This window comes from Mesoplodon densirostris, chromosome 7 (assembly GCF_025265405.1).
Source record: "Mesoplodon densirostris isolate mMesDen1 chromosome 7, mMesDen1 primary haplotype, whole genome shotgun sequence".
NCBI classification, from domain to species: Eukaryota; Metazoa; Chordata; class Mammalia; order Artiodactyla; family Ziphiidae; genus Mesoplodon; species Mesoplodon densirostris.
In genome coordinates this window covers 27083483-27105663 of record NC_082667.1, presented here as the reverse complement: position 1 = coordinate 27105663, position 22181 = coordinate 27083483, and the positions used below count along the sequence as shown (strand labels likewise).

At 37.3% G+C, this 22181-nt stretch overlaps 1 protein-coding gene across 1 annotated transcript; it reads left to right on the top strand.

Annotated features, from left to right (window-relative positions):
• The first annotated feature begins 4977 nt into the window (after window positions 1-4977).
• Window positions 4978-22016, top strand: EIF3M (eukaryotic translation initiation factor 3 subunit M). Its single transcript, XM_060104509.1, has 11 exons — window positions 4978-5098; window positions 7772-7904; window positions 8712-8850; window positions 9135-9258; window positions 9415-9509; window positions 14577-14660; window positions 15790-15889; window positions 16517-16598; window positions 20355-20498; window positions 21314-21374; window positions 21827-22016. Exons 1-11 carry the CDS (start codon window positions 5057-5059, stop codon window positions 21945-21947), a joined length of 1125 nt encoding a protein of 374 aa, XP_059960492.1. The 5' UTR covers window positions 4978-5056; the 3' UTR covers window positions 21948-22016.
• The last annotated feature ends 165 nt before the right edge of the window (window positions 22017-22181 follow it).

Genomic DNA, 22181 nt, shown 5'->3' with positions numbered 1-22181 from the left:
CTATGTCATGTGAAGAAGTTAACCTTATGAATTTGGGGAAGTTAATTGGGAAGATTAATGTTTTCTAACGGTCAAAGTGTTTGAGATTTAAAGCACTGTATAAGTTCCACTGCTGAATCTACAGCTCAGGTGCAATATATTTCAGTAAGCCACCAATTAACTGCTTAAACAGTAGTTGTTTCACCTGCAAAGTGACTATAATCATATGTTGTATCACTAGTATAAAATTTAATTATTAGTTATAAATCTCTGAGACCCTAAGATGATGGTTAGGGTCTTTGTAAATTCAGTTATACCACGGCAGCACTAAGAGATATTCCAAGATTCCTACCATAAACACACATTACAAAAAATTGTTAACTTACACTCACATAAACTTTTTATTTACAAAATTATGACTTTAGATTTCAAACTTTTCTCTGTGTCAGTCAGGATTAGATTCAGTTGTATATGAGAGAAATCCTATATAATGGTAGATTAAATGAGATGGAGGTTTATTTTTTTCTTATGTAAAACAAGTCTAGAGGCAGGCAGTCATGGCCTATTAGTGCATCTTCCTGATGTCATCAGGGATATAGGCTCTAACATCTTTCCCTTCCATTATCTTGGCTTCTACCTTTAAGGCCACATCTTGGTTTTAGTTTGGTTACTGCAACTCCCACCATCAAGTACATGTGTTCTTAGGCAGCAAGAAAGAGAAAAGGACAAAAGAGGCTGGGTCTGCTCCTTTTATAGAACTTTCCCAGAAGCTCCTCCCAACATTTCCATTTACATCTCATTGGCTACCCCAGCCATAATAAAGCTGATAAATTTAGTTGCATGGAAGGGTTCATTGTCACATCTACACTTTAGGGAGGACTTGCTACTAAGGAATAAGAGGATGGATAGCAGGCTGACAAGTAGCAGTCTGTGCCACACTTTTTTCCCCCACTCTTTTCCATGTCTTTCTAGAATGTTATAATCATCTATTTTTCGTTCAAAATTCAAAATTTAAAACAATGATCGGATATCATTGCTTTATATCTGACATATCAAATGTCAATTTAGTTAAATTTTATATCATTCACTAATATAACAAATATTTATTACTCCTTCTTTGTATCAGCCACTTCCATAAGCAAAGGAATGAAATAATGAACACATTCCCGCCTTCTCAAAGCTCCCAGGATATTGATTCAGTAAAAGGACGATGATTAAGTATTATAAATAATGCCTATTTCGAACGGGTTACCATTTAAAATATAGCATTACTATTTAGGTAATCAACTACATGTACTATTTTAGTAGAAAAATATACTTTTATTTATCAGATGAATAATTCTATAGTTTTGAGATATTTGATATATACTTGAAGACAAATTTTGGATATCAATATCATGCAATGCATTCTTCTTGCAAAAAAATGTAGTTTTTGTCCAATGATAAAATTTCAGGTGAATATATTAATATGGTCCTTTCACATAAGACAATTAAAAATAGAGCTAAATCCAGGTTTTCCAGAATTTTTTTTTAAATTATTTATTTATTTATTTATTTTCAGCTGTGTTGGGTCTTCATTTCTGTGCATGGGCTTTCTCTAGTTGCGGCGAGTGGGGGCCACTCTTCATCACGGTGCGTGGGCCTCTCACTGTCGCGGAGTCTCTTATTGTGGAGCACAAGCTCCAGACGCGCAGGCTCAGTAGTTGTGGCTCACAGGCCTAGTTGCTCTGCGGCATGTGGGATCTTCCCAGACCAGGGCTCGAACCCGTGTCCCCTGCATTGGTAGGCAGATTCTCAGCCACTGCACCCCCAGGGAAGCCCCTTTTCCAGAATTTTTAATCATAAAGAACAAGGAGATATTATTAGAGGGAAAGCAAAATAAACAGTAAAGAAAAACTATAAATATTTGGTTGTATTTTTCAGGTTAAAAAAATCAGCTAGAGAATATTGTCTTTCAGAAGATAGGGGACCTGTTCAACATCTTGGTACTAATTCATTTTTTGAAAGTGCCTAAATATGTTTTTAAGAAACTCTAAGAATATGATACAACAATAACAGGTTGCTATTGTGGCAGTATAAATGACAACTCTTATTTTATTGCCTTTAACACACCAGTTGACCTGTATTTTATTTTGGGCATAGGATAAAGTTAAAATTGGCCAGCTCAAATTTCAACTGGCTCCAGATTTCTTCAATTGGCTCCAAACTTTTTTATCTGAAACACTTGGAACATATGGAACATGCCATATATAGAAGAATAGACAATATTTCTTGTACCACTTGTCTAAGTTAAGGGAGATTTGTCTCCTTTAAAAAGGAAAACAAAAGTCCACAGAACACTTATTTTGTTTAACAAAATAGAGCTAAAATTTCTTGACTCATTTAAAAATCAATTAGATCTGAGATATTATTTTTAAATGAATATTAGTCCCCCTCATCCAGGCAATGACAATCTATAGTGTTGCCACTTAAGATTAGTTTGTATTTTCTAGAGATTTATATAAGTGGAATTATACAGTATGTCTGGCTTCTTTCACACAACAAATTATTTTGATTCATCCATATTGTTACATGTATCAATAGTTCATCCTTTTTTTATTGCACAGCAGTATTCCATTATGTGAATATACAACAATTTGTTTATCCATTCACTTGTGGGTTTTGTTTTGTTTTTGTTTTTTTTGGCTGGGCTGCACGGCTTGCAGGATCTCAGTTCTCCGACTAGGGGATGAGGGATTGAACCCAGGGCCACTGTAGTGAAAGACTGGAATCCTAACCACTAGGCCACCAGGGAATTCTCTTCTTATTGAGTTTTGAAAGTGCTTTATATATTCTGGATACAAGTCCATACCAGATGTGTAATTTGCCAATGTTTCCTCTTAGTCTGTGGCTTGTCTTTTCATTCTCTTAAGTGTCTTTCAGAGAGCAGAAGTTCTTAATTTTGATGAAGTCCAATTTGCCAATTTCTTTTCATTCATGGATCATGTCCTTCAGAGATGTATCTAAAAAATCTTTGGTCACAAACCCAAGGTCACAAAAATCTTCTTCCGTGTTTTCTCCTAAAAGTTTAATTAAAAGTTTTAGATTTTATATTTAGGTCTAAGATTCATTTTAAGTTCACTTTTCCATATGGTAAAAGTATGGATTTAGTTTCATTTTTCTCAAATATGAATATACAATTGTTCCAGCACCATTTGTTTAAAAGATTAAACTGACTTTGTATCTTAGGCAAAAATCAATTGACCACATGTAAGTCTATTTCTGAGCTCTCTTTTCTCTTCCTTTGATCTAATTGTCTACCTTGATGTCAATATCACACTATCTTGATTACTATTACCATTTTGCATTCCTACCAGCAATTTATCAAAGTTCCAGTTGCTCCACATCCTCATTAGGACTTGGTATTGTTTTTTTTAATTAGCTTTTGTGGTAGTGTGTAGTGGTATCTTATCATGTTTTTGATTTGCATTAAAACTGGGTTGTTCTCTTTCTATTGAGTTTCCCATCTTTTTTTTTTTTAACTTAATTTTCCCTAATTTTCTAAACAATACCCATCTTGGGTGCGTATCAAGGCCTCCATGTTGTTTTTCTTGATTTTTCAAATAAGAAGCAAGCTTGCGATTGCTCCAAGTAGACAGTCTGCCCCAGAATGTTAGAAGGCATTGGCTTGAATTCAGGCCAAATTTTGGAGTCCCCTTGAGTTCTTCTTTCTCTCACACCCCTTACCTGATCTGTCAGTAAATCTTATCAGTTTTACCATCGAGAATTCAATCAATTTCTCACCACCACTCCACCATCTTCTCTTGCTCTGTCTCTGTAATAGATTTCTAACCAGTTTCCCTACTTGGGCCCTTGCTCAACTTATATCATTTTGCAACACACCTGCCAGAGTGATCCTTTACAGAAAAAGTTGTTTGACCTCCTCACTCCTTTGCTCAAAACCTGTTAGAGGCTTGTTAAAGTCAAAACCAAATATTTTATTATAGCCTACAAGACCATGATCTGGCCATGGCTATCTCATCTCCTATTCCTCTCCTCCTCAAATCCACCCCACAGGCTTCCTTGCACCTGCCTCGAGTACTTTCCTTGCTGTCTTCTGCATGAAAAGCTCTCCTGTAGATTTCTCCATTGGTACTTTCCTCATTTCCTTCACTTCTCAATGACACGTGAGCCATTTTCTTTGCTCACTCTATCTAAAATGGCATGCACGCACACTAATACACACACCACCCCTTTCTCTGTTGTTTTACTGGTGCTAATTAACATGTTACATAACTACTGAATAACAGCTAATACATCCACAGTTCACCGTGTTTTAATTGCTTTATATGTTAATTTACTTAATCCTCAGAACAACACCATGAGTTAAGTACTTGATCTAATTTTTCCAGAAGCTGGAACGCAGCGGTTAAGCAACTGCCCCAAATCACACATCCATCAAATGGTGCAGCAGGGATTCCACCCCAAGAAATTCGATTCTGGAGTCTGTGCTGTAAAACACTATGCCATTCAGGGCTGCGTTTCTAATTACTTTGTACTGTTTGTGTTCTGTGTGCCTCCAATGGAATGTAAGCTGCACGTGGAGGAGCTTATTTTGAAAACTACTGCTATCCCCGGGGTAGAGAGCACTGCCTGCTTGCTAGCTAGTCCCTCAATAAAGGCTGAAATGTGGGTTAAATTATAACTCGAAAAAAAACCGCCCCCAAATTTCAAAAGGGTAGGTGGGCTCCGCAAGGCGCAAGCGGGGCGATAATACGGAACACAGACCACACCCACCTACCGGAGTTCGAGGAGACGAGAGACCACGCAGGAAGGTAGCCGCTTGCACTCGTGCCTCCGCCTCCGCCCCCGCCGCGCCTCCGCCCCCGCCCCCGCCCCCGCCTACGCTCCGCCCCGCCCCAGCCAGAGCGCGAGCTGCGATTGGTCTCCGTGGCTTCGCCCGTCCTGGTGACCCCGCCCCTCAAGGCCCGCGCAGGCTGACCCGGAAGCGGTTGTGAGGCGCCGGCGCGCGGCCCAGCTCCTTTTTCCGGTTGGCGTGGTTTGCGAGCCGAGTGTCCCAAGTGCTCCGGCCTTCGCCATGAGCGTCCCGGCGTTCATCGACATCAGCGAGGAAGATCAGGTATGCTCCCGGACGGCGGATGCCGCCAGGGTCGGGTGTAGGGGAGGCTTAGGAGTGTGAGGTGTCGAGTCGGGGCCGAACCAAGGCCGGGCGAGCGGGACGCCGCCCCGCGCAGCCCGCCCCGGAGCCGTGAGCCGCGGTTCAGTCCTCCACACCCCAGAGTAGGGAGGCCGCGAGGCAGGGGCGCGCGTTCTTGGAGGCCTGGGGTTGCCCGCCGGCCAGCACTCCCAGTGCTGGGCCCGAGGCTTGACGGCCAACTTCCTGGTCGGCGTCGGGACTCTTCCAGCCTGGATTCACTGCTGTCTGTCGACACGGTACTTTTTGACTCATTGCGAAGGGTATCTGCTTCCGTCCTCCAAATGCAGCCACATCCGGAGTGGGAGGTGGCGAATCTTTAGACGGCGTAAGCAGTTCAGGGAAAAATAATTTGGTACTAAAGATCAAAATGGTTTTATTATTATGTGACCACGAGGGCACAGGTGACGCCTATTTTATATGTAGGCCGTATTTTATATTTTTACTTGAGCAAGAGTGAGAGTTCTGTAACCTGAACGCATAACGTCAATTCCATCCTCATACTTTGAGGCATACACTTGGTGAACAATCTTAATATTTTTAAATTTTCTGTTTGTGGTTTGCTCTTTGGTTTGCATGGCTCATGCTTCTCATTTTCCCCATAACAAAAGTTAAACTTTAGTTGGTGGGAGTTAAACTAAACTTGAAATGATTTTCTCTAATTTTGCAGAACTGAAAATTATTCTGTGAAGTCGTTAAGGGTTGTCATTTTGTATTTTTCTGCTACTCCACTAACATGGAAATTTTGGTTTCGATAGAAGAGAAAATATCAATACTAGTGTAAGATAACTTTTAGAATTGCAGATGTGATTTTTTTTTTTCCCTCGGTAGAAATGCAGACCTTCAGTCCTGAAGAGCAAAGTAAGAAGGGGAAAGAAAAATGGGGGAACAAAAGGCTAGGGAACGAGTTGAGCATAATTGGAAAAGAAGATGTGGAAGGAAAAAAAAGCCTATCTGAGTAGGAATGGAATCACGTTATCAGCAATTGGCTATTAGGTGACTGAAAAAAAGTGTTTGGTTTTTTTTCCTAACATGGAAGAGGGTTTGTAGATGCAGGAAGTTCTTGTCATTGATTATATTAGTTTTATTTATTTATTTTATATATATATATATTTTTGCGGTACGCGGGCCTCTCACTGTTGTGGCCTCTCCCGTTGCGGAGCACAGGCTCTGGACACGCAGGCTCAGCAGCCATGGCTCACAGGCCTAGCCACTCTGTGGCATGTGGGATCTTCCCGGACTGGGGCACGAACCCGTGTCCCCTGCATCGGCAGGCGGACTCTCAACCACTGCGCCACCAGGGAAGCCCGATTATATTAGTTTTAAAGTGTCATTTCCATTTAGGTTATGCTAATGTTCTTGTTTCACACTGGCCATTACTTTTGGGTAAATAGGTGACTGCTTTGGGTGTTAAACTTTGGTTATATTCTCTGATTAGAGTTAAGTGGCGTTCAGAGTCCTTGTTTCCTTTTCTTTGCTTTTACCACTCCATAACCACCTGTGGCCAGTAAGGTTGACAGATGAAAACAATAAACTGTTGATTGAATAGTTTGCTTTGTGGGTACAAAGCAGAAACTGAACAGATGCTTTTGGGGGGTAGGGGGGAACCATACCATGTTTCCTTCATAGAGAAATATGCAGTGATATTTTTGTGCACTCTGATATGGTGAGGTTTGTTTTATGAAATCTTGTTTATGATACCAACTCGTGAAGTTACTATGTTATCTGAAAGGATAGCACCATCAGAGCAACAGCTTTAATACACTTAGGTAGCCAGACATATTTGTGGGTTTAGAAATGTGATGCCTACATATTTACTAATGGTATCCCTACATCTCCATTTCAGTTCTTCATTTTATTATCTTAAACACTGTTTGCATTCATGTGTGGTTGCCATAAATACCAAGTCCTCAGAAGAATAAGTTGTTAAATATTATATGCATTAGAGTAGAAAATATTTAAATACCTGGATGTAGTACTATAATTGTGTTTTTATAGGTCCAAAAGTGCTTTCTGATCCAGGTATGCATTTTAAAAGAGTAATTACATCGTAGATGCAGTTTGATAGAAACATTTTATTCAAGGTGACATTCAAAGGCATCACCTTTTTATCTTTGTGTTTCCCACAGCGCTTATTTTAGATAGGTCCTCAAACATTTAATTAACAAATGATTACTCTCTTGCCAGGGTAATGTCTGTAACTTTTTAAAGTATTGTGTTATGTAGACCTGAGAGTAATAAAACTTCAGTTATTCCCTTCCTGCACTCCCCCCACCACCAAAAAAAGCTTTGTGTTATAGTAGAAAGGTTTGTGCTGTACACTGGAAGTCCAGCAGGATATATAGGTGATGTGAGAGAAATTTGACAGTGATCAGTGTGGGTCATAGTGGGTCTGTGTAGCCACTTGTTGAGGAAAACCTGTGGGGCTGTGATGGTGGATGAGCTGGGGGAAAGGCACTTTAACATAATTTAAAGTTATCATTAAGTGCTATGTTTACATTTTATTTTTTAGAAATACGTCAGAATGGTTTGAGATCTTGTGTTTTGTGATTCATAGTTCGTTTTGTAGATATATAGCAACCCTATTTGATTCAACAGGCTGCTGAGCTTCGAGCTTACTTGAAATCTAAAGGAGCTGAAATTTCAGAAGAGAACTCAGAAGGTGGACTTCATGTAGATTTAGCTCAAATTATTGAAGCCTGTGATGTATGTCTGAAGGAAGATGATAAAGGTTTGTCTTTAATTTTTTGTAATATTATTTACTAATCATAAGGGACCTACTTTTAAAACTTTCATGTGAATTATATTTGTTTTGTTTTAGACCTTAGAACTTTTAAGCACTGTTGCTTTTAATCTTATCTTTGCACACACTTTCAGTTTATTTTCATCTGTTATGCTCATGAAATAAGCCTATTTTGATGAAACATCTTTATTACATTTTTTTTGAGTGTTATTGCACACGGTAAATATTGGTAATTGCAGAATGAACTGAAGGAAAAAATGAATCTCTTCTTTTCATAAGGTTTAGATTAATATGAGATGGAATACAATTTCAGGTAATCTAAAAGCCGATTTAATTATTTGGCTGATTCCCTATTTATTGAGATAAAATGGGAAATTTTGAAAATTGGGAGTCCTAAAATCTCTGGTTAAGGTTAAACTTGGTGTACGATTAGTATCTTGCTAGTAAAAATTGAAACTGTATACTACATAGACATGTAAATCAGTCTTCTGTTTTACTGGTTGAAAACCAAATCTTGGGTAGTAACTTCCTCCTTCTTCAATAAAATGTGTGAGTTGCTTTCTGAATGGTAACTATACAACAGAGCTGGTTTAGTTTGAATTCATGTGCACTATGTTTTTTAGTATAATGCACACCACTGAAGGAAAAGTGTTCTTTAGAACTGCTTTACAGTAGCCAGAGTACCTTGTGTTTTATGTTTAATGGTCTTTGGTGTATTATAACACTGGAAATACATGTTTAACAAGATACATTAAATATTATAGTATCACTGTTGTGTCATCCATACATGTGTAGATGTTGAAAGTGTGATGAACAGTGTGGTATCCCTCCTGTTGATCCTGGAACCAGATAAGCAAGAAGCTCTGATTGAAAGCCTGTGTGAGAAACTGGTCAAATTTCGGGAAGGTGAACGCCCATCTCTGAGACTGCAGTTGTAAGTTAAGAACTGGAAGAGGCTCAGCTTTTCAAGGGGCTCTTCATGTTACTGTCCCTTAATGGTTAAAAGCAAGAATTCTAGAACTTGACTGTCACCTGTGACTTTTTTTGGTGGTGTGTCTTTGGACAAGTCACTTAACTCTCCTGTGCACCATTTCCCTCCTTGTAATGTGACGTTCTTAATAGTATCCCTTTCAAGTTTGTTGTCAGGGCATATAATCTCAATTTAGTCACCATAGTTACTGATCTCCAGCATTGTTTTATTATTTGTTTGTTAACCAGGCTAAGCAACCTTTTCCATGGGATGGATAAGAATACTCCTGTAAGATACACAGTATATTGCAGCCTCATTAAAGTGGCAGCATCTTGTGGGGCCATCCAGTATATTCCAACTGAGCTGGATCAAGTGAGTTACCATGTGAAATACTTGTTCTGCTTATAAGAAGTATAATTTTAGAGCTCAAATAAGAAGCAAATATGTCTTCTAAATGTTATCTTTTAAATTGTGAAAATATGTTCACTGTGTCACTAAATTTTCTCCTTTTTGTCAATCTCATTGTAGGTTAGAAAGTGGATTTCTGACTGGAACCTCACCACTGAGAAAAAACACACCCTTTTAAGGCTGCTTTATGAGGCACTTGTGGATTGCAAGAAAAGGTATTCAGAATTAATGTACTGACTTAAAACATAATGGCAATGTAAGTCGTTGAGACTTTTTTAAGGACAGGTAGGATAAGTGATTTTGCTCTAGTTCATTCTCTAAGGAGTTGCTCTAAATCTCTTTCTGTAAGTTTCACCTACTAAATTAAAGATAACTGCAAAGTTTAAAATAGTCTTTCCCATCTTTAAACTTTTTAAAAGGCAAAACTTGCTTTTGTTCTAAAAATGGTACAACTGTTAATCCCAAAGCTGTGTGTAACATTAGACTAAGTTATTTAATGGTGCTTTGATGTCTTAGTACAGGGTAGTGCTATCACTTTTGTTTAATGGTGGTGAGGGTCTATCAGTCAGAGTCATAGTCAAAGTCTCTTAATATAAACAGTGCCCCTGAGATGGAGCTTTGCAATAGACTGTACTAAATGGTACTTAGTTGTGCTTTTGCAAGGTCTTGAGTTTCTAAGGCTTGTATTCAGCCCAGCAAACTTCATGCCCAAAATATTTATTCTTCATCCAGTTTATGGATGCTACCAAATGATATATTTGGCCCAGTTTTTAGAATTAGGGTTGAAGGATAATCCTACCATTTTGACCTGGCTTTTCAATTTCTCTTTTCACATAGTGGTTAAAAACTTTTAGGAAAAGTAATCAGTCTTCGGTTTAGTTTTATTGCACAATTTTTCTAGTTGCTTTCAGTGCTAGGGTGTTTAATATATTAGAGACGATCAATAAGATTAATGTTTCTGTTATGTTAAAGTAATGTAAAGTTTTTGCACATTATTTACATTTAACAATACAAGAGGAAATTATATTTTTGTTGTGAAAGTTGCAACGTTTTATTATAAAAGAAGTTAAGCAGGGAATCTTGCATTAATAGCCTATTTCATTTTGTATCAGTGGCTACTGTCTGTTACATGCTAGCACACTTGTGGCAGCATTCTAGCCAGTTGTCAGTAACTGTTAAGAGTAGGTAGTTTTATATCGGACAGTCTCAAATGGGGAGGGCATAAGAGCTATTGGAGAAAGAATCCATATTTTAATATATGCTATAAACGTGCAGGCTGTGGAATAAAACTACTGGGATTTCAAACCTTGGCTTTCCTACTTGTATATGACCCTAAATAAATCTCTGTACCTCGGTTTCCAACTTCAGAGTGGAAATAATAGTAGTACTTACCTCATAAGGTTGTTGAAAAGATTAAATAAGCTAATGTACACATGAAGTTCTTAAAATAGTGGTTTCATTATTGAGAAAGCACTCAGTAAATATTGGATATTTTATTCCTATCGTTATCCTTTTCATTTTTTCAAGCTCATCTTTAAAAAGTTAGTCTTTTCTGGTACAGTAATTTAAAATGATGAGTGTTACTGTTTCCCTTTGAATGTCTGGTGCTTATCAGAGATGATGACTACTCATTAGATGGTTTCTCTAATTGCTGTTTAGTAGATCCTCAGTCTTTTCTGTGTAAAAAGGAAATAACTAAGGTAACGGTCTAAAGAATTACAAAGCTAATTCTCAGAGAAATTGAGATAAGACATCATTACCCATCTTGTGCTCTCCTAGACATACCCTAATGTTAACATATTAGGAAGTATCTGTAGCATTTGTCACAGGTGATTACTCTTTCCTTCTTGAAACACTTGCTTCAGTTGGCTTTCGGGGCACCTGTCTAGATTCTTTGCTTCATTCACACCTCATTTGTGGCTCCCTCCCTTTGAATCTGCTCAATTTTTACCTCATCAGAAAGGCCTTCTCTGGCTATCTGTAAAAATAACAGTATTCCCCTACCCTCGCATTGCTTTTTTCCCCTCGTCCCTATTTTATTAGCGGCCCCACTACACTTATTACTGACTGACATACTATATTTTCATGTTTATTATCTGTCAGTCCCCTCTATAATGTAAGTTTCCCAAGGGCAGGAACTTTTTGTTCATTACTAGCACAGTGTCTGACATGAGTAGGTACTTAGTATATAAGTGCTAAATGAATATTTCTGAAAAATGAACATGTTGCAAAAGCAGTGGATGTAAGAAGCAGTGACTTAAGACAGTATGAAGTGGTGGTTTATGGAACTAGAGTGTATGCTCTTCCCAGAAGCATTCAACCCGGGCTTCTCTTCTGAGCTTCAGACCCTTATGTTCAACTGCTTTCTACCTGATTCTACTTAGATGTGGCCCATAGTTGCCTCAAACTCAATGTGACCAAAATGAATTTTATCATTTTCTCCCTCTAAATTAGTTTCTATTTTCCTAAGCAAGACATGTTGAAGTGGTCTTTTGTTTATTCTCTCTGCAATGGTTTTGTGAAACAGAAATTTCAGCCTATCATTCCTTAGGTTTACATTTTCTTTAGCATACAGTACAGAATTCTTAGTTTGGCATATAAGTCCTTTCTGACATGGGCTCCTGTTTATTGCAGTAGCATGGGCTTGGTGAATGTGGTGATAATACTCTTGCCATTTTTGTATGGTGCAGTGACAAACCACAAAAACTTTGTTTTCTTTATATGGATATTCCCTCCCTCCATTTCTCTCCCCCTCTCTCCCTCTTTCTCACATACACACAACCCTATACCCTTCCTCTTGGTATATCATACCCTAGACATAGTGAACCTGTGTCAGCTGCAGAAGCATCCATGCTCTTTCCCAGTCTGGACCAGAGGCTGGTACCTGTTTTTACATGGCCTACAAGCTAAGAATGGTATTTACATTTTTAAGTGGTTGACAAAAAAAATCAAAAGGAGGAGGATAGTTCTTAGATTGTGACCATTACATGAAATGCAAATTTCAGTGTCCATAAAATTTCATTGGAATGCACCCATACTTATCATTTATGTATCATTTTTATAGAATGCACCCATACTTATCATTTATGTATCATCTGTGGCTGCTTTTGCCTAGACTTGAGTAGTTGCGGCAGAAACCAGGTGGCCTGCAAAGCCTAAAATAATTATTGCCTGGTGCTTCATGGAAAGTTTGCCTATGCTTGGTCTAGAACTACACTCAACTCCTTTTCTCTGCCTGAAATGCTCCTCCCATATTTACAGCACCCTCTACTTTATCATGGCACTTCACACGATTGGCTAAAAGGTATATGAGGTTTTAGGCTCAGTGAAGGCTAGGAACCTTGAACCTTGTCTGTCAACCATTGTATTCCCAGCCTGTTGGTGGTGATGGGCCCTGAGTTGATGAATGCTACGTGCACTTAAGGAACTAGGGAAGGATGGTTATTCAAATTTCTGTCATGCTGCTGATTTAAATTTTAAGATTTGGTTTTTGTCTAGTACACAGAAAATGGTCGTTTTTTTGTTGTTTGGTTTTTTGTTGGTTTGTTTTTTTTTTTTTTTTTTTTGCGGTACGGGGGCCTCTCACTGTTGTGGCCTCTCCCGTTGCGGAGCGCAGGCTCCGGACGCGCAGGCTCAGCAGCCATGGCTCACAGGCCCAGCCTCTCTGCGGCATGTGGGATCTTCCCGGACCGGGGCACGAGCCCGCGTCCCCTGCATCAGCAGGCTGACTCTCAACCACTGCGCCACCAGGGAAGCCCCTGTTGGTTTGTTTGTTTCTGCTTCTAAATAGAATTCTGAGAGTTGCCTTGCCCTCTTAGTAAGAATGCTTACATTTATGGGTGCCCCCTTCATGATTTTGTTTATATTGGTGGTTGATGAGTGCAAATTATGTAATATCTTCTGAGTCCTCATTATATGTCAGATATTGTGCACTTTAAATGGACCTGTTTATCTGATCTTTGTGAATTCAGATTTCTTTAACTGATAAGATGTATTAGACTGAAGTATATATACTATGGTTGCTAAAACTGGAAAGTGTGCCTATGCTTGCAGTGTGGCACAAGATAATAATTTAATTGAATCCTGGTTTTGTGGGGAAGTTTTAGAATATCATTTAAGTTTTTTAAATAAATGGTATAGCTCTTACTGATTTTACCCAGGTTGAATCCAGATGTGGGGGGAAGAAGCACTTTTAGAAAACGAAAAAAGGGGGTGGGGAACTGTTTCTCCTACTTAGCAAACTTAAGCTTTCTGTAACTGGCTGAAGATTCATCAGTTTAGAGGAAGAAATGAAGGGTGAAGATAAACATTTACAAAGAGTTCAGATTGAGAGAATGCATTTAAGTATTTTGTACTTTTCACTGCAGTTAAAATTGATCATCTACATAATTCTAAGGATGATTCAGTTGGAAGGATATCATTAGTAGAATTATTTAAATATCTGGTGTTGGCTCAACCTCAGGTGTACTATCCTAACAGTTTCTCAGACACAAAACCTTTTTCTCACCTAGGGCTTTTTTTTTTTTTTTTTTTTTTTTATTTATTTATTTATTTATTTTTGGCTGCGTTGGGTCTTCTTTGCTGCGCGCAGACTTTCTCTAGTTGTCACGAGCAGGGGCTACTCTTCGTTGTGGTGCGCGGGCTTCTCGTTGCAGTGGCTTCTCATTGCGGAGCACGTGCTCTACGTGTGCAGGCTTCAGTAGTTGTGGCACGCGGGCTCAGTAGTTGTGGCTTACAGGCTCAGTTGCTCTGCGGCATGTGGGATCTTCCCGGACCAGGGCTCGAACCCGTGTCCCCTGCATTGGCAGGCGGATTCTTAACCACTGTATCACCAGGGAAGTCCCTCACCTAGGGCTTTTATACCTGGTCTTCTCTCTGCCTGGAAACTCATCCAGCCCCCACCTTCTACCTCTAGTACGTTTCATGGCCAATTATTTTACATCCTTTAGATCTCAGCTTACATGTCATTTCCTCAGAGAGAGACTTTCCTTGCTCATTCTATATGAAGTAGCCTCCTCTTTCCTGTCTCTGCTCTTGTAACTCTGTTACATCACCATTTATTTCCTTTATGGCACTTAACTTGTTAGTTGTTATTTTTCCTTAGTTGTCTCTCTTTCCTACTAGAAGGAAAGTTCCATGACTTTTTCCATAGTGGAGGACTGTGTCTCTGGGTCAACATTGTATGTATCATCAACACAGTACCTGGCACTTAGTAAATATTTCTGAATGAATGGATAGCAGTAGTGATACTGTGAAATTCCTAAAGCTGTATTTCTTTTTAGTGATGCTGCATCAAAAGTCATGGTGGAATTGCTAGGAAGTTACACGGAGGACAATGCTTCCCAGGCTCGAGTTGATGCCCACAGGTAACGTTAAACACAGTGTTCCAGTGATGACTGTCAGCAGGGTAGAGGTGAGCTACACCGTTAAGTCATATAGCTGAAGTCATGTTTGCATCTACCAGTGATCCAAAGCCATTTGATACCATGTGTGCTATGAGGATTCTAATGTAGATACCAAAATTCAAGATTTGGTGTTGAAAGAAACCAAAGAATGCATGTGAAATAGCCACATGGCGTTTGCTGTTTGGGGTATTGCTGCAGTGGGGGTTCCCAACCTGAGTAGTAGAACCTAATCTTTGGTTGATTTTACCTTACTATTAAGGTACGTAGATGAGGAAAGGCTGGTGGCTTTCTGTAAAAATTAGCTCATTGCTAATGGGAATAACTGCTTCAAACAGTCCTAGATCTATTTAGTAGCAATAATAGTCAGTTTTTTAAATCTATGAAATGGAAATTATGATAACTTCTTTATAGGGTTATTCCATCGTTGATAAAATGGGTGTGATACTACTATATGTCTCTCAGGGTGCTGTGAGGATGAAATGAAGTAATACATGTTAAAGCACTTACCTTAGTGTCTGGCATAAATAGTAAAATACTGCTGCTGTTTTATTCTTTGATTACTTTGGTGGTACTTTCTCTCCAGCTGTGTTTTTGTCTACGAGTAAATATTATTTTAATTTTATTTATTTTATTTTTGGCTGCGTCGGGTCTTATTTGTGGCACGTGGGATCTTTGTTGCCGCATGTGGGATCTTTTGTTGTGGCGCATGGGCTTCTCTCTAGTTGTGGCGCGTGGGCTCTGTAGTTTGCGGCACACAGGCTCTCTAGTTGAGGGCACAGGCTTAGTTGCCCCATAGCATGTGGGATCTTAGTTCCCCGACCAGGGATCAAACCCACAGCCCCTGCATTGGAAGGTGGATTCTTAGCCACTGGACCACCAGGGAAGTCCATCTACGAGTAATTTTATTAAAATGGACATCACTGATAGATTTATTGGCCTGTTTTAAGCCCAGTTTTGTAGCTTTTTTAATGCAGTGTATATTGAACTCATAGATATTTTACTTAATTGAATATATTTTGCAGTCTGCAAAGGCAGTGAAAAGTACCTAAATTTCAAGACTCTGAGCTTGGATTTTTGTTTTCTAATTAAGGTGTATTGTGCGAGCATTGAAAGACCCAAATGCATTTCTTTTTGACCATCTTCTTACTTTAAAACCAGTCAAGTTTTTGGAAGGCGAGCTTATTCATGATGTAAGTAGTTTATCCTTAATGTTAAAAATATTTTCTCCTAAATCTAACATACTAAACCATAACTCTACTTTGTATTAGTGAACATGACTCTTAGAGAAATATAGAAAGAGAAGAACTATATTCATTTTTGTATCAGGAACAGACTGAAATTTAGGACTAGAATTTAGCTTTTCTCCAACCACCGAACACATGCCTGCTGTTCTTTCTCCCTTTCCTTCATCTCACTTGCCTGGCCATTATGAACTTAGAGAATACAAATTTCTTCTTAGTATATAGTGTCAACTATCCCCAATTAGAAAGATAAATCTGATATTTAAAAAACAGATGAATGTACTTTTCAAGTGCAATTATAAATACATTTTGGATTATTTCTATTTGTACTGTGTCATTTTCACCATCTTTTGGGGTAGATCGTTTAGAGGACACTGTATTTACTGATTCTTTCATCTAAGTGAGTTTTAATGAAAGGAAATTTAGATGGTAATTTGATCAAACAGATTGAAATTTCTGCTTGAAGGAAATGTGGAGTCTTGTTGCTGGGAGTCAATGTCTTAAAAGTACCTTAAGTATAAATCTTAATTCTATATTGAATATTGTATCTTTGTCTTTTTGTGTTTATCTGTATAGCTTTTAACCATTTTTGTGAGTGCTAAATTGGCATCATATGTCAAGTTTTATCAGAATAATAAAGACTTCATTGATTCACTTGGTAAGTTGTGGGGATTTTTCTTTGGAGGGGTAGAGAGAGATAGGAATGAAAGATCCAGCAAATATGATCGTGGCCTTATGTGTAGGTTACCCTAACCAGTGGTGTAAAAGATCTTATTCCTTAGATGCTCGGTGATTTACATTTTTGGTACTTCTTTTAAAAAGCCATAGTCACATTTGTAGCAAATAGCTTTTTTCCTTCTAATATAGTCTTTTATACTTGGTTCTCCCCCTCCCCCCATTAACAAATTATAGAAGTATATATATACTGTGTTGCTAAGCACATCTACATGAAGCTGAAGATAGAGTTAGAAATGGAGTTGTGATTTTGTGTGATAGGAGAAATTTTCCTAACTACAGTTTGTTGAAGACAGCATAGTAAGTTTAAGGTTTATGATTTTTATCTTGGAGTTTTCTTTCTAGACCAACAGAGTTCAGTAAATGTTGCCGAATTGAATCTTATCCTCATTGAGCAAACTGCATAGTATATATTCAGTATTTTCCTTCTGGAGCATGTTTTTATCATGCTAAAATTAAAAAGGGAAAACTTAGAAAATCTGTAGTTGAACAGGTTTAAATTGTTCTAAAACTACCCATTTTTTGAGAGTGAAGTCACCTGAAGCTAAGGTGCTTTGTTTTTCTACGGGGCAATAATCCGAACACATTAGAGGCTAGTTATATTTTCCATATTAAAATTGAATTTAGTTTTCCTGGTTGGTTGAAGTGTAGATAAAGAATACATTTATAATCTACTTTGATTATACTATTAGTCCTCAATTTGGTAATCATTAATTCCTGTCACCTGTAAATTTTGTGCAGCCATTGGAATTGGGAAGATTGAATTATTCTGAACATAATAAGGCGTTTGAAATACACCAAGATAAAGTAGATGCAAGTGTGTTTGTGTTGAATGCTTTGCCAGGTGCACTAGACCCAGGAAACCACATTCTGTCCCAGTTAATTTGTTTCCTGGCATGAAGCTATGTGATGGAATGTTAATGTCAGCAACCTCTTTATTTACGCACCAAAGAAAAAGGAGTAGTAATTAACACTTTGACACTCCCCCATTGATGTGTAATTGACTGTTTCAAAGGAGCACTGGTTCATAAGCTATTGCATGCATTAAAATTACATTTTCTATATTGCAGCATTTTAAGACGGGTCAGTGACAATGCAGAAATTGCTCAATGATGCACATTTTTTTATTACTGCATTAAGGTTTTGACATATTAGTAATGAATAAATGTTTCCATAAAATTAGATTTTTTTATAACTTTAAAATTGAAATATGACAACACTGTGACTTCCTCTTTGAAGGTAATATTCTACTTTCATGAAACAAAGCACAGCTTCCTACAAGTCTAAACTCAGACTTCACTAGCTTAATATAAGTTTGATTTTGAGAACAAGAGTCCTAAAGGCTTTAAGTTTGGTTCTTTGTTTTACTTTAAACATCAGTTTGAAATGTTTTTAAATGCAGGTTTCTATGTGTTAGATCATGGTTTTACATAATTCATTCTAGAAACAATCTTCATTCCTCTTAAGTTTTTTGATTTACGGTAAGCTTGTCACTGCACAGGGCGTAGCAGTGAAACAAATCTAATTTCTAAAGTATTTTAAATTATATATTAAAAATTTTAGGAGTTTCTATCATTTTATTATATTAAAAGAGGACTAAATATGTCCATTGAACTGGTAATGTTAAGGAACTTTCTTATATTGCCACATATTGAGACAAATATTTAGTATTCTCTGTGATAGAAAAAACATAATAGAATTTCTGTGCAAACCAGAAATCAGATTCCCTATTTTGCCTTTTGTTTCTCGCAATCTGTGCAAATTAGCAACCATTTATTGGAAATTTGTTTTTGAAAGATGTTTCCGGGAAAACATCTTACTAAAAGTTTATTTTTGTTTTTTAGATGTATTAAATATTTATTATGGCTGAAAGTCTGGTTACAAATGTCTAGGTTCCACAGGTGGCATCCGTTTATCTCACACCACTTTATTCACGCTGACAACTTGGGCCAGCAGTAGCACTATCTTGTGTCAACTGAATTGCCCTAACATGTCCACATGTAATCTGGTGTTATCCAGGTGCTACCGTCTTGCTTCGGAAAGTTAATCAGCATCTAATTTGCATTTGTTAATTAGGGTTAATGTGCACTAATTGATTTTTTGATGCTTGTAGATTTCCATTAAACCTGGTTAGCAGTACTTACTTGGGTACCTCATTCATTTTTGAGTTATGGTGATCATGTTTTTGTTGAATCTGTGCCAAATAGAAAGCCTGCATCATAATTACAGCTAATTAACAGACAATTATGTCCTATATTAATGGGCTTCCCTAGTCTTCTGCTAATATTCTGAATGTTATAAATTTCAAATTTATTTATGGAGTGCTTAGAACTTTTTTTTAACAGTACAAACTTGAGGCTCTTAATTACTAGGGGGTATGTGATTGGTCATTTGCTGAGTTTACAGAAGTTGAAAGTTTAGAGAAAAGGAACATGTTACGTATTTCTAAATTAACTTTAGAATTTTTTTTTTTTTTTTTTGCTGTACGCGGGCCTCTCACTGCTGTGGCCTCTCCCGTTGCGGAGCACAGGCTCCGGACACACAGGCCCTGCGGCCATGGCTCGCGGGCCCAGCCGCTCCGCGGCATGTGGGATCCTCCGGGATCGGGGCACGAACCCGCGTCCCCTGCATCGGCAGGCGGACTCCCAACCACTGCGCCACCAGGGAGGCCCTAGAAATTTGTTTTTATAATTAAGAAATAGCATCAAATCAAGTGTGTTTGTGTGTTATAATTCAGCTTCTGTTTAGGAATAGGTAATTTGGATATTCAGGATTTGTAGGTATTTGTGTCTCTAGTTATTTATTTTATAAATGGACTTATTTTCTAGGCCTAGTACTGCCACCTTGTTATTAAAAAGTAAATCACTTAATCTCTTTACTCCTCAGTTTTATTGTTTTTTTTAAAGTGAAAGGATCGGGACTAGGTAATTCATTGTTCCTTTAAGGTTTAACAGTTTGTGATACGAATAATTGTAGCAGAATGTTTTATTAGAAATTATAAGGCAAAATTTGATTATTTGTACAGTTTTTCTGCTTTTGCCTTAAAAAGAACAGGTATCACTGTTAATTTTATCTAGTACTAATCATTTAAAACCTATAAATGTTAAATACACTTTTGCAGTTTTGATTTTTAAGTATTAAGTCCAAAGTGGCCTAAAGGGAAATGGAATATTTTCATAAGTGAATGTATATTAAAATATTTTAAAACTCCATGTTTGCCAGTAACATGGACACAGAACAAAGAGTAAGTAGATAAGGAATCTTGTGTTTAAATGGAGAGCTATTAGTAAAAGTAAGTTTAATTCAATTAAATAAGAATGTTTTTACGAAATGTACTTTGTATATTTTATCTCCTAAAATATATAAATAAATATTTAAAATGTAAAATGTATAAAACTTAGGGCCTAAAAATACCATTTTATAGCTTATTCTTAACTTTGAATCTATCACCTGTGGCACTGAAGCAATAAAGAAATGTAGTTACAGAAAAATAATTTTAAATGCTTCATAATTTAATTACGGGGTTAGTTTATGGTTTGTAAATATAAGAAGCTTTGTGAAAATTACTCTGTATAAGTACCCAAACACAGTGACTTCCACGATTTTACACAAGAGTTGTAATCATGCAGGACTGTAATTAGTATGGATACTCATCTGGCTTCACTACTGTGTTACTCAGGCCTACTACATGAACAGAATATGGCAAAAATGAGGCTACTTACTTTTATGGGAATGGCAGTGGAAAATAAAGAAATTTCTTTTGACACAATGCAACAAGAACTTCAGATTGGAGCTGATGATGTTGAAGCATTTGTTATTGATGGTAAGGCAATTTGAACATTTTCGTTTTTTCCTAGAATTTCTCTTCCTACCCCATGAAACATAAGATTTTTAATCTTGAAACTGAGCTTAGTAGATTAGCAGATTATATTCGTAGCAGAGTGAAAAAGTTCAGTGGAAATATAAATTGCTATGTGGTTTTTGGTGCGTGTCTATTCCTTGAAGTCATGTAGAACAAAGGCCTTTAGGCAGTATATCATAGTGGTTAAGAGCCTAGATTTTAGTATTAGACCTGTGTTTGAGACTAGGTCTTCCTCTGTGAAACAGGAATGTAGGAATTAATTTGTGGTTGTGAGGGTTAAATGAATTAATGCAGGTAAAGCACTCACCTCAGTGCCTGGCACATAGTAAATGATCTGCAAATATTAACCATTACCAATATTTTATGATTGGTCTAGAAATAGCACCTTCTTCCTCAATAATTACATTATAAAGTGGCTTAACTGTTAATTAGTATTTTTAAGAGTAATAACATGTATTATAATATCTTAAGAAACTAGCCCCGTTCCCCCCCCACCCCGCCCCCATGTGATTTCAGAGAACACCAGAATTCTTAATGAAAACCGTATGTGATATTTAATACAGATAGGCACAGCAACCAGAGGACAAATTCATGGCCTTCCTTTTGGTTGCATCACATTGCTGGGCTTGTTATTAAATTCAAAGAGCCTGTTTGTAAAATAATGTTGGAAAACTGTAAAGTTTTATTATGGCTTACTTGGTCACAGTTTCATACCTTAGGCTGTTTTCCTTGGGAATATTCCATACAACATGTCATGTAAAACATCTTTTTTTCAGCGGTAAGAACTAAAATGGTGTACTGCAAAATTGATCAAACCCAGAGAAAAGTAGTTGTCAGGTAAGACACAATACTTTGCAGCATTTTGTAGAACAATTTATTCTATTTCACTTAAATGTTTAGAGAACCAAGGTGGTGTTAGCAGTTGACTGTAGTTAAATAGTTGCTATTTATCATAATTTTATTAAAGTTCAGACTGAATGTGATTAGCTTATTTAATGAAAGAGTCCTATTTTCCAGCACATTTCATTTAATGGCTCAGTACTGGCTAGAATATTAATGACTTCCGTGTCTGGTTTATGTAGTTCAGGAAAATAGATGGTTTAGGATCAGTATGGCAAATAAAGGTTTTTAAAAAAATAAGCTTCTAATCATTCTTACAACTCTACATTATGTCTTCTCTGTGTATTTAACCTTGCTTTTAACTAGATACAAGTGTGTAATACTGTAAAAAAAAAAAAAAAAACAGAGGATAAAAGGTTGAGTAATAACTTTGTTTTTAATTTTTCCAGTCATAGCACACATCGGACATTTGGAAAACAACAATGGCAACAACTCTATGACACACTTAATGCCTGGAAACAAAACTTGAACAAAGTGAAAAACAGCCTTTTGAGTCTTTCAGATACCTGAATTTTTATGCTATATAATTTTGTTCTTTTTTGGAAAATCTAAATCATAGTAAAACATTATAGCCTGAAATCTGACTACAGTCTGGATAGTTATTGTCTCAAATTTAAAAGAAATCACAATCTTCAGAGCATACAAAGTAATAAATTACAAAGGGTCACTACGTCTGTTTCGTGTAACACATAAGTTGTATTCCGTAAGGAAGGGTTTTGGAGTGTGCAGCAAGAGCTTTGATGA